Genomic DNA, 13645 nt, shown 5'->3' with positions numbered 1-13645 from the left:
TGTGAGCTAGGCTGACGCCACAGCACTCTAGCCCAGGCAACACAGTGAGACTCTGTCTCAAAAAAAAAAAAAAAAAAATTAATGGAGCACAAATGTTTTTGTTACATGGATAGCTTTTGTAATGCTTAAGTCAGGGCTTTAAATGTGCCCATCACCTGAATAGTGTTCATTATACCTGTTAGGAGGTTTTTACCCCCCCTCCATTGCCTCCCTCCTTCTTGATTTTCAGTGACTTTTACTTTGCCATGTATGCCCATCTATTAGTTCCAAATTATTAGGGAGTACATGTGTTGTTTATTTTTCCATTCTTGAGATACTTCACTTAGGATAATGGTCTCCAGTTCCATCCAAATTGCTATAAAGTACATTAATTCATTTCTTTTTATGGCTGAGTGGTACTCCATGGTGTGTGTGTGTGTGTGTGTGTGTGTGTGTGTGTGTGTATGTGTGAGTGTGTCTATATATATATATACATACCACATTTTGTTAATCCACTCATGGATTGATGGGCACTTGGGTTGATTCCACATCTTTGTGATTGTGAATTGTGCTACAATAAACACTCGATTGCAGGAGTCTTTTGATAAAATGACTTCTTTTCCTTTGGGTAGATACCCACTAGTGGGATTTCTGGATCAAATGGTGGGTCTGCTTTTTGTTCTTTGAGAAGTCTCCATACTGTTTTCCATAGAGGTTGTACTAATTTGCAGTTCCACCAACAGTGTATAAGCATTCCTTTCTCTGTGCATCCACACCAGCATCTATAGTTTTTTGACTTTTTAATAATGGCCATTCTGACAGGGGTAAGGTAGTATCTCATTGTGTTTTAATTTTCATTTCCCTGATTATTAGTGATGTTGAGCATTTATTCATATGTTTTTTGGCCATTTGTCTATCTTTTTTTGAAAAGCTTCTGTTCATGTCTTTTGACCACTTTTTAATGATGTTGTTTGTTTTTTTCTTGATGATTTGTTTTCTTTGTAGATTCTTGATATTAGCCCTTTATCAAAGGGATAGCTTATGAATATTTTCTCCCATTCTGTTGGTTGTCTATTTTTCTGTTGATTACTTCCTTCGCTGTACAGAAACTTTTTAAGTTAATCAAGTCTCATTTATTTATCTTTGTTGGTGCTATAATTGCCTTTGGGGTCTTAGTCATAAATTGTTTACCTACGCCAATATCTAGAAGACTTGTTCCTACATTTTCTTCTAGAATGTTTATGGTTTCATGCCTTACATTTAAGTCTTTTATCCATTTGAATTAATTATTGTAAGTGGTGAGAGATAGGGATCCTGTTTCATTCTTCTGCATGTGGCTCTCTGATTTTCCCAGGACCTTTTAATTGAATATGGCTTCTTTTCCACAGTGTATGTTGTTGTCTGCCTTGTCAAAGATCAGTTGGTTGTAGGTAGATGGCTTTATGTCTGGGTTCTCTGTTCTGTTCCATTGGTCTATGTCTTTGTTTTCATGCCAGTACCGTGCTATTTTGGTTACTTATAGTATAGTTTAAAGTCTGGTAATGTGATGCCTCCAGATTTGTTCTTATTGCTTAAGATTGCTTTGGTTATTCAGGCTCTTTTCTGGTTCCAAATGAAGTATAGAATTATTTTTTCTAGATCTATGAAATATAATGTTGGTATTTTGATGGGGATCGTGTCAAATCTATAAATCACTTTGAGTAGTATGGACATTTTAACAATGTTGGTTCTACCAATCTGTAAGCATGATGTGTTCTTCCATTTCTTTGTGTCATCTATGATTTCTTTCATCAGCATTTCATAGTTCTCCTTGGGGAGATCTTTCACATTTTTGGTTAAGTATATTCCTAAGTATTTTATCTTTTTTTAGCCATTGTGAATGGGATTAAGTCTTTGCTTTGACTCTCAGCTTGACTGTTACTGGTATACAGAAATGATACTGATTTGTGTACATTGATTTTGTAAACTGAGACTTTGCTAAATTTATTTATCAATTCCAGGAGTCTCTTGGTGGAGCCTTTGGGATTTTCTAGGTACAAGATCATATCATCAGCGAAAAGCTATACTTTGTCCTTCTCTTTTCCAATTTGGATACCTTTTATTTCTTTCTCTTGTGTGATTGCCCTCTCTGGGACTTCCACCACTATGTTGAATAGAAGTGGTGACAGTGATTGCCCTTACCTTGTTCCAGTTTTTACAAGGAATGCTTTCAACCTTTCCCTGTTCAGTATGATGTTGGCTTTGGTTCTGTCATATATGGTTTTTATAATTTTCAGATATGTTCCTTCTATGCCAAGTTTGTTGAGGGTTTTGATCATGAAAGCGTGTTGGATTTTGTTGAATGTTTTTTCTGCATCTATTGAGGTGATCTTATGAGCTTTGTTTTTGCTTCTGTTTATATGGTGAATCACATTTATTGATTTATGCATGTTCAACCATCCTTTCATCCCTGGGATGAAGCCCCCTTGGTCATGGTGGATTATTTATTTATTTGATGTGCTATTGAGTTCAGTTTGCTAGAATTTTGTTGAGGATTTTTGCATCTATATTCATAAGGGCTATTGTTCTATGGCTTTTTTTTTTTTTTTTCACTGTGTCGTTTCCTGGCTTTGGTATCAAGGTGATATTAGCTTCATGGAATCAGTTGGGAGGATTCCCTCCTTCTTGATGCTATGGAATAATTTCTGTAGTATGGGTACCAGCACTTCTTTGTAGGTATTGTAGAATTCACGCTGGCAGCGTGATGCTTTATTTTCAAGAAGCTCCCAGTTCAGTGGTGGCAGCAGCTTTTGGGCTAATGTGAGTAGAAAAGCTCTCCAACAGCTGAGGAGCCCACTGACTACCAGAGCTGCGAGGGAAGAAGAAACAAAATCCCTACCTACCCTCACCACTGGGCTCCAGGCTTCTCCGGGATTGATCTCTGCCGATATCTTGTTTCTTCCTGTTCTGCTCTGCAACTTCTTCCTGTGGAATCTCCAGCAGGCTCTGGTACCTTTCTCCCTGAACTACACCTGAGCTGTGTTGTGTTGCCCTTTCTCCTTTATCTGAAACCTTTTCTTCCCTCTGGGATGATATGGTGGCTGATGTCTCTAGTCAGCCATCTTCCCTCTCCACCTCCAACCTAAGGTCTTCTTTTAACACAAGCTAAGGGGCTGTCTCTGAATCTTCTGTTTATTTGCCAATTGCTGGTTCAAAACGGAAGTGTCTGCTTTGCCAGACACAGGCATGGGTTAAGGCCAGGGTTAAGACACAGCCACAGGCTGTATAAGAAACAGATGGGATGAGAGACCAACCTCATTAACAGCATACTTGGACTTTCTGCTTACCATCTTTCTTCTGTGCAGATAGCAGAAGCCAGGCTAACTGAGGCTTCCGCACATGCTGCCAGTTAACCCCAAAGCCTCTCAGAAGTCAAGACTTTGAGGTTCTCAGTATATGTAAAAATGAAGAAATGCCTAGACAAGGTTACAAAAATTTTGGTACATTTTTAATATTCACATTTAACAAATTGCTGCTTTTAAAACACACATGGACACACATATTAAAGATTACAGGATTTATGAAACTGTTAAATCATAGTGCCCTATGGTTGCTGCGGTCCAGATAATGGGACACAGTTCAAAGTGATCTGATGGTATTGTCTTCTTTCAGTTCTCTGAGTGTAACTCCAGACATAATATTCATGTCTGCACTTGAGACCCTCCATGACTGGGAAGCCCTTCCCACATGGTCCCCTTGGTTTCCCTATGAACTGTACTCTTTACCTCTCCCAAATGTCTATAATTGGAGCTCTTTCCTTAACCATAAGCCTAGCACACCACCTGCTCCAACATACCATGATATTATAAAGGAGGCAAAAAGACAACTTGCAAGGAACCAAAAGGATTTTAGGACGTAAGTTGATATCATACTATTGCTAAATATAAAATCATACTTCTTTAGAGCTGGAAGTGATCAGAGAAATCACCTAAACTAAGCTCCTTATTTTATTGATGAGGAAAGTCAATTCTGAGCATCTGACAGACTCATAAATTCCTTTCAGGTAAGTGTCAGGGATGTATGTTGTAACCATGGAGCAACGGCAAGTGTCAGGGACTGAAGAAAGGAAATAAGCTTTGCTGTGGTGTGGCTGGGGGTGGGTATGCCCCAACATGGAGAGGCTAAGACTCCAGGAAATAGAGATTGGAGTCTGGTCCCTTTAGAAAGACGAGCCCTGGAAGATGAGCAGAAAAGCTGTCTGCAGTAGTAGTTCTTCCCTGGAGCTGAGAGGCAGTTGGGGTGGTGTTGAGGGAAGCAAGATAGGGAGGTCTTTTCTGAAATGTTTTCCTGGGGAACATATTCAGGTTTTTGTGCTTATTTAAATGATTCCTTGTGGCCAGTCATAGTATTCTCATGTGCTAGGAAGCTAGGAATTTTTACAAGAACATATTGGCAGGGTCCAATATTCTCCCCATGATATGAAGGTTCTGCCTAGAGATTTTATTGCCCTAAGGGGAAGAAAGGATGAGCATCAGGATACCTGATGCTGTTAAAGGAGCACACCAAAGAGGAGGAGCCAGCTACGACATATCCAGGAGGCAGACAAAAAGAAGTCTGAGCCCCTACTTTCCATGGGTCCCCATTCCCCTTCCACCCACCCACCTGTTGGATTTCCTATCTCAGTGGGAAGAATAGGGAATGGACCCATTGCTAAAGGACCCCTGTGGGAGCAGAAAGTGGAGTCCAGGCTGTACTCAGGTGTTGTGGGGGATGCCTTTGGCACATGTTTATAAGAGGGAATGTGCGGGGTGATTCCTCACACTAAATAGTGCATAGGGAGGGAATGGATTGGTTTGTAAAAGATTTTTACTAACATATAGATGTCAGTAAATTGTTGATTTATTTTTTCCCAATTAGGAATGCTTGCTTTATTTTAAAATCTAACTCCAAACTTTGATTTTATAGGGAAAAGCAGAGAATTAATGAAGAAATAAAACATCTAAAACAGCAGCAAGAAAGAATCAGCAAGGAGCTTGATAGGTTTGTTTCTTATTCAACTTTGTGGTGCTTAAGATCATTTTAATTGAACAAATGTGTTACATAAAACCAGAGTGAGTTTCTTATGTAAAAATACATCAACTGGAATATCTGCAGAGAGGATTTTCTACTTAACAGTTCATCTGGAGTAACACTTTCTTTATCCACAAAATCACCTACCCTGCTAATTTAATTAATTGCCAAATATTATCATCATCTGTTTTACTCCTTCAGCCATAGGACCTAAGCTCAAGCCCTTTTAAAAATAAACTCATAAGCCCTGTCCTAGGGAAGATGTAAACTAGAAGAACAATCAGCTTAGTTGGTTGGTCTCTCTTGGGCTAGTTTCTGGTTCTCCTTCTGTCCCTGCCATTTCCCCTCCACATACAAACATCTTTCCCCAATGAAGCAAGGAAAACTGGCTCATTCAATTTGTTTATTTTATAATTAGAGCATAAAAAGGAAAAGTGTAAAGTACTGAGACTAACCCACTTCTTCCAACACACTCAGATGCACATGCACAAGAATAAGTATCAGACAAGTCTAGCTCTTCAAACAAGCCCCCTTGGGAGACTGTAACTTTGTGCTAGGCATAGTGCCATACTTCTAAATACTATTTTAGAACTTACAAAGCTAGTTTCCCAGTCACATGAGAAAACCCAACCCATTACTTTAGGATCTTATTTCACTTTTCACCAAAAATCGTATCACCCTGCATTCTCCTTCATAACACCTACGTTATAAGATCTGATACCAGATGACTCTTACAAGCGTCCAGAAATAAAATCCACAGAGGACAGGATTTCTCGCCACTGAGGATATGCAGAAGGATGTAGGACAATTCTCAGAGTAACTCACAAGAAGCATTCCAACATGTTTTATATAATGGCACATTGTTGTGGGAAAAAAAACTTATTTGGATATATAAATCTCATGTACCTATTAAGTTTATAGGCACGGTGTATAAGCTTCCATCTGTAATCTTCAAAGAGAGTTCATGGCAGGAAACGCAATCAGAAAGAGGGGGAATTAGTGATGACACGAAACTTTGTGCAGATACTACTGAAACCACTGAATTGTATACTTTAAAGGGTGAATTTTATGATATGTTACTTATATCTCAATAAAACTGTTATTTTTTTTAAAAAGGGAGGGTCAAGATTGGGTTGAAAGTTAAATTGATTTTAATAAAATGAGATGAAACAGATTCTGAGCATAACGTACAACTCAAGGAGATTGATTCTAAGACTGTGTTATTGAGAAAGGGCACCAGGGATATTTTGGAGTATGCTTAAACAGGGTTATGAACTGTAAAAGCCAGATTTGAGACAAGCTTGGAAGGACAAATGTGAGACCCCCAAGGGTAAAAACCCTTGGGAGAGGAGAAAACCCAGGGTGAGGAGATAAAATCGGCAGAGACAGAGAATGAGGGGAGGGGTGTGTGTCAGTCGCAGAGTGCTAATGGAAGAGACTCCAGCTAGGTAGCCCTACTCTGCCTTCAGGGATGCCCTAGAATAAAGGCTGAAGAAACCTAGAATAGGCCTTGCATGGAGTTAGCTAATCAAACTTTCTGCTTCAGCAAAGTGTATTTGGAATTTTCAGGAAATTCTACTTTGTACCAATCTCACGGAAAAATAATTTTTAAATATTTTTCTTGAAAACTGCCAGTGAAATTAATAGCCTTATATACCCTTTCATTTTTCTTTCTCTTATCTCTGTTTCTCTTTTTTTTTATTATTTCAGCATATTATGGGGATCTCTGTTTCTCTTACTAACATTTCTCTCTTGTCCCGAGTTCCTACACTTCCTTGCCTAGCCTACCTCTGCTCTTTCCTCATCCTTAGATCTCTGGAAAGGTTCCTGCTGCCTCCGGAATTCAACCATTCAGCCCCTTCACAGATATTTCTTGAAGGAATATGTCATGACAGAAACCATGATAGGTTCCTGGATCCCTGCCCCCAATGAGCTTACAGTCTAGTAAGCACCTCACCCACTGGCCTTTTCTGTCTCCCTCTTTTTCTTCCCCATATCTTTTCTTTATCAGCATCTTTTACTCTTCTCTCCCCACTGTCGCTCCCTAAAGCCCATACTAGAGCCCGGGGAGTGGAATCAGTTAAGGTAAGGCTATGTGAGTCATCTAACTGAAGAGGACGCTCCGCTGCTGGAATGAGTGTCACACAGTGGTTGGAATTGAGGACGTGAGTCGTAGTGCCTGGGTTCAAATCATCTACTTTCTCGCTGTATGAATGTTGGGAGGGGGGTATCTTAACCTATCTAAGCCTGTTTCCTCATTTATAAAATAAAATAAAAGTAAAACTGCTTCATAAGATTGTCTTAAGGGTAATTCAATTAATATAAGTAAAGTGCTTGGCAAATGCCCAGCATATTAAGTTCTTCATAGATGTTGGCTATTAGATGGTGTCAGTATAAAGATAATTAGTTTGGTTACCAATTTTCTTCGTTCCATGATTAGACTCCAAGCAAAGGCTATCAAGAAACCTTATGAAGTACAACATGACTTTGAGAAGTTTCTACATAAACTGGTATGTTTCCTTTCCAAAAATAATTGAGAATTCTCCCTCTAGCTTCTCTTACGTAAGCCTGGACAATATTTCATAAGCAATGCATAGTGTCACACCCAAGTTACAGTAGCAGAACACATTCTTGTTATTTAATCATCCTCAGGAACATTTAAGATAATCTCTGTTTTACATAGTTAGCGATAATCTCATGCCCACTTTTCCCATTCCTTGCTTCTGAGCAGGGACAGTTTACGCAACTGAAAAACTCTGAATGCAGTTAGAATTAGAAACTAATAGAAAATTATTGGTGTTTGAACTTGTATTTTATTTTTCATTAATAATTCAACAAAAGCATATTGGGTACCAATGCCTGTGTTAGATAAATGGTCCCTGCTCTCAATTCCTAGAAACACAAGGCAGAATATGATAAGGTTCTAGACAGGACTCAAGTGTGAGAAAAATATAAAAGAAAGGAGATTATTCCATCTTTCTGGGTTTACTTGTCCCTTCTTTTCTGCCCCTCCTTACCTGGGGCAGTCCTGTTAAGTCTGAAGGGCCTGTTCCCTTCCAACAGAAAAGAACATGTACAGACTAGAGTATAATAAATCTGAAGGATGGACAATCTGAGGTCAGGAATAGAAAAGAACCTTTTATTTTCCACATGTCAGGCTTCCACTCAAAAATCTAGCAATCCCATTGGCTACTGGTATAATGTTAAAAATGAGTCAAATCAAATTCCTACATGAGCCAGAAAGGTGATAATAGTGAAACACCTAGAAATAGGACTATTCTTTACTGCCACCAAAAAATATTCTTTCTCCCATTTTTCTTGGTCTTTTTCTATCTTTCAACTCTTGATAGAGACATGGGCACAGAGAAATACTTATTTACTATAAGAAAACAACTGTGCAAGTGTGCTAATAAAAGGGCGAGTGACCTCAGCTGGTACATGGTAAATGGTCTGAGTATCAGGGAAACTATAAGGAGTTGTGGATATAGTAGCGCACTGGAAAGCTGTGCCTCATCGAACAGGGCAGCTACTATCTCACCTCTAGTTCACTGCTGCTCTGCAGGAATGTGGGCCAAAGTGTATTCAGATATTCCACCACATTATTCTGTAAAATCTCCTGATCTGGACCCCAAGTGTTTAAACATTTTGTGGGCCATACTAAATACAATCGGCAGACCAGATGTGGCCCATGGGCTACCGATTTGCAACCCCTTGTCTGAATGCTTTCTGGATTTGGATCTCTTTCAAAAGCTGGCTATAGCCAGTGTAGCCAATCTTATTCTTTGCTACATACCAAAGCAAACCCTTTACTCCCACTGAACCTTCTGCGTACACCATGTTTGCCTAACACCCATAGGCATCGCTCATCTGCAATACATATTTCCCAGATTTCAAATTCTGCTCATTTAGGGCCATGCTCAAAGTCCATTTTCTGCATGATGCTTTTTTCCAATGGCCCCAGCCCTATCCTTTCCAGACACATTTGGTATCTCTCCTAATTTCTAGACCACTACTTCGTGATGGTAGGATTGAAACATTGTTCTTCTTTTTTCAAGCCAGAAATCAAAACACAGAATAGATACCTGGCTTAGAATGACCATGTGTGTCACTCAAAGAAGAGTGCACACTGGGAATTTTTACTCACCTATTGCAAAGAAGGAATCACGTGGTAAAAAATTTAAATGGAATAGCAAAGCAATGACAAATGGCATTTTTCTTTTACAGTGATCCAGGTTATCTATAAAGAATTACGTACCAACCACAAATCCTTTGTGGAAAATGGCAAGGTATTAAAAAACAAAGGATTATAAATTTAAATAAATTCAAGTTTGAATTATTGGGTTTAAAGAACTCAAAATTCTTTCAACCGATTGGACGTAGGCTTTCTCAAGTGTTTACCTTTCTGCTAAAATGAAAATGCACCAGCAATTTCTAATTTAAAACTTAATACTGGCTTTCCTAGTACTTCATGTATGACTACTGTCCTTTAAGAAAATTTACAACCAGCATTGCGTAGGCTTCTTTAAAACTGAGATTCTAGATGAAGAAGCCCAATCTTTGAGTTGCACATTAATGAGCTAAAACAATAACAGAACATTGTGATAATTTTCTAGATAATTCATGCCATAAAACCACTGCTATATCAATTATCTGAGTATTGTAGCAAAATATTTTTTGATCTAAATCATCATATGATTCAGGAAGGGCTTCACATAGTCTGTCCATGAGAGAAAACCATTCATGGCCAAACATTTCTGCCCACTCTCGATAAACACACATAGCACCACTACCAATCCTAGAATCCACTATAAGTCTTTTCATACTCACTCTCACCCATACATCTGCACACCTGCCCTACACCAGTCCACATATACAAATAAGCCTTGTTAGATACACAAAAAAGGGATATAAGGCATGAGTGGGATTTCCCAGAAGTAAGCATGCCTCTTGGGTTGGAGAAGCATTTGAGAAAAGGTGGTAGAGTAGGAAGGAAGTAATTAGATTCGAAGTAATTCGATTCCATGAATGAATCGAATCATCTGAATTACCATCTAGGTAGTTCTGTATTTCAACATGAATAGAGAAAAGACTTAACGTGTCTTTCATCTAAATTTTTCTAATTAGTGATGGAGATAGATCAGGGCCAAAAGGAAGTGGTTGTTTATGTGATATCACGTGGTTTTTAAAAAAGTTTAAATGAGTCTGAAATTTTCTTCCTAAGTGCCTCTTTTGCCAAAAAAAAGAGTGATTCTTACCATCTTAATAATTGGGTGAATGTCATATTCAAGTATATGATGTCCAAGAAAATCGGTGAGTTTTAATCATGTATTATTTTCATAGCGTTCTGAAACTCCAGTTGAGAGAGAACTGGCATCACTGTCATCATCATCATCATCATCATCATCATCATCATCATCATCAACAGAAGACTACAACTTTGAGGAAGAAGAATGCTAAGAGAAACCAGAAATGAACACTATTCAAGAATAACACATACAATTCAGTTGTATTAGTTTAATTGTAGCCATATGTTTAATTCAAGTCCAATCCATGAAGTCAGTATTGAATGTGTTTTACCATTCATCTTTAAAATCTTCAAATCAATAAATCTCAGTAAATTATTCTTAAAAGATCTGCCCAAACATAATCTTGGCTTGTAATAGGACAAACATATTTTAAAATGGAAAAATAATCATTATAAAGCCTAGGGAGCTTTCAACCATTTCTTTGGAAATACATCTTGATAATAGCAACTGTTCATCATAATACAAAACAGAAAGAGGATTAATTTACTGTGGCATGGGAAGTCCTGCCAGTTCCCAAATGCCCCAAATAGTTTCTCTGAGATGTTTTACATTGTTTAGGCCTCGAGGAAAACCAAAGCCCCACCCCCAGGTTTAGTAGCAAACAAACTCTGTTTCTCTGGTGCTAAGCTTCGACCACTCCTCTGGTAGTAAGATTCGTGCACATTTGCTAGGAAGCTGGGCAGCTTGTCAGCAGGTACTATTGATACTGTGCAGCCTCCCCATCCTGCTCCAGTAAGTCGTGACCCTTGAGCTCCAAACTTCCTAAAATAGTGAGGGGAAAAAAATTAGAACTTATAAATGAACGTAAGAGTGATTTGCTTGGTGTTTATAGAACACATAGTTCTGACAAAAGAATACATGAGGGTTTTCTGGCTCTTTTCAAACAATTTAGGACATTAACAAATTTATACTATTCCAGAAAGTGATTTGGGAATTTTTAATTGTATCTAAAGCTAGTCTCTGGTTTTGGCTGTAAGCAGTAAAAGCCAGCAGTACGTTCATTTCATGAGGACCAGCATAACCCACTGAAGTCTTGATTCCAAAAAGTAGCCACTTGAAGAGTTATGTAGCAATCCTACAAGTAAATCAGGAAGAGGGAGTAAAAACAAACCAGGCAATAATAAAAAGAAGTTCAGGCAAACCTGAATCACAAGGTCACTCCAAATGAGGACAAATCAAAATTTAAAGTTCACAGTCTTATACAAGTAGAGGTTTCCTCCAGTGGCTATTTCGACTGAATTCTTAAGGCTTGGCTATTTCAAATCAGTCCCTAGAACAGATAACCTAGATTTGTGCTCAATAAATATATCACCACAGAACTTGTTATTAAACTCTGGGTTGACTGGTTTGTTTAATCCCTAATAGGAAATTATGAAAACTTTTCCACAAAGAGGATGGTGGTCCCTATTCCTACAGATCGATACCTGGGCCTTCTGGAGATGCTCTAACTATTGTACTCAGAATTTGCCATAACGTGAGATGTGCCTGATTTGGACGGAAACAACTATATAAGTGACAGAGCAATAGGTAATTGTAGTCACCAAGTCACCATCAACTAAGCACAGTTTCAAACCTAAGATTTGAACCAAAATTAAAGGCTCTACATAAAATGCAAGGATCACTCACCTTTAAAAGATGCAATTTATCCTGACAAAAAAAGTTAACGTGTCTTTCTTCCGATCAATTCTTCCTAATAAAATTTATTCTAAATTAGTAGCAGATAAAGCCTCCATAATTAGCACAACTTTGTCTCTTTTTTTCCCATCTAAATGAGCTACTTTACTTCTGGACAATATCAGTAGACTATTAACCCTACTCTAGGACATCAGAATTATTGCACACCAGTAATTCATTTTTCCCTCAACAATTTTCTCAATTGATTTCTTTTTATGGTCTTAGTCTTTAAGATATGCTTCTCAAGATCTCTAGAGGGAAAACTACAAAATACTGATGAAAGAAATCATAGATGACTCAAACAAATAGAAAAACGTCCCATGCTCACAGGTTGGAAGAATCAATACTGTGAAAATTACCATACTGACCAAAGCAATCTACAGATTGAATCTACAGATTCAATGCAATTCCTATCAAAATACCAATGTCATCTTTCACAGAATTAGAGCAAAATCCTAAAACTCATATTGAACCAAAGAAGAGCCCAAATAACCAAAGCAATCCTAATCAAAAGAACAAAGCTGGAGGCATCATATTATCAGACTTCACATTATACTACAAGGCTATAGTAACCCAAACAGCATAGTACTGGTATAAAAATAGATACATACCTTAATATTTTGAAATAAAAAAGAAAACAAAACAAAAATGATACATAGATCAATGGAACAGAATAAAGAACCCAGAAGTAAAGCTATATACCTATAAAACCATCTGATCTTCAACAAAGCATATAAAAACATACACTAGGGAAATGATACCCTCTTCAATACATGGTGCTGGGAAAATTGGATAGTCATATGCAGAAGAATGAAACTGGATACCCATCTCTCACTATATACAAAAATTAACTCAAGGTGGATTAATGACTTAAATGTAATACCTGAAACTATAAAAATTCTAGGAGATGGCCCAGTGAGTGACTCATGCCTATAATTCTAGCACTTTGGGAGGCTGATGTAGGAGGATTGCTTGAGGCCAGGAGTTCAAGACCAGCTGAGCAAGAGGAAGACCTTGTCTCTACAAAAAACAGAAAAATTAGCTGGGTGTGATGGCGTGTGCCTGTAGTCCCAGCTACTCATGAGGCTGACGCAGAAGGATAAAAAAAAAAAAAAAAAAAAAAAAAAAAAAAAAAAAAAAAATTGGGCTTTAACTAAAAAACTTCTGTATAGCAAAAAAAAAAAAAAAAATCAATAGGGTAAATAGACAACCTACAGAATGGGAGAGAATATTCACAAACTATGCATTCAACAAAGGACTAGTATCCAGAATCTACAAGAAATTCAACAACTGAACAAGAAAAAAATAAATAATCCTATTAAAAAGTGGGCAAAGGACATGAACATTTTTCAAAAGAAGACATACAAAAGGCCAAGAAACACATGAAAAAATGCTCAACATCACTAATTGGGAAAGAAATGCAAATTAAAACCACAATGAGATACCATCTTACTCTGATTGGAATGGCCATATTAAAAAGTCAAAAAATAATAAATGTTGGCAGGGATGTAGAGAAAAGGGAACACTTATATGCTGTTGGTAGTGGGAAAGTAAATTTATACAACCTCTATGGAAAACTATATGGAGATTTCTCAATGAACTAAAAATAGACCTACCATTCAATCTAGCAATCCCAC

General features: G+C 37.8%; 2 protein-coding genes across 4 annotated transcripts in view; one reads left to right on the top strand and one right to left on the bottom strand.

Annotated features, from left to right (window-relative positions):
• FAM227B (family with sequence similarity 227, member B) overlaps positions 1–10485 on the top strand; it is a 225297-nt gene extending 214812 nt beyond the window's left edge. Inside the window, exons 11-13 of the mRNA XM_012649149.1 lie at positions 3798–3873; positions 7469–7538; positions 10369–10485. Coding sequence (XP_012504603.1) covers positions 3798–3873; positions 7469–7538; positions 10369–10485 — 263 coding nt within the window. The remainder of the gene's footprint in view (positions 1–3797; positions 3874–7468; positions 7539–10368) is intronic.
• A 37-nt stretch (positions 10486–10522) lies between these two features.
• Positions 10523–13645, bottom strand: part of GALK2 (galactokinase 2) — a 142539-nt gene continuing 139416 nt past the window's right edge. For all 3 annotated transcript variants that reach the window (XM_012649451.1, XM_012649450.1, XM_012649449.1), the window contains exon 10: positions 10523–11096. In XM_012649451.1, the coding sequence (XP_012504905.1) occupies positions 10889–11096 (208 nt within the window). In that variant the 3' untranslated portion in view covers positions 10523–10888. The remainder of the gene's footprint in view (positions 11097–13645) is intronic.

Source organism: Propithecus coquereli, unplaced genomic scaffold (assembly GCF_000956105.1).
Source record: "Propithecus coquereli isolate 6110/MARCELLA unplaced genomic scaffold, Pcoq_1.0 Scaffold3, whole genome shotgun sequence".
NCBI classification, from domain to species: domain Eukaryota; kingdom Metazoa; phylum Chordata; class Mammalia; order Primates; family Indriidae; genus Propithecus; species Propithecus coquereli.
The sequence above is the reverse complement of the archived record's forward strand: the minus strand, read 5'-3'. Positions and strand labels throughout refer to the sequence as shown.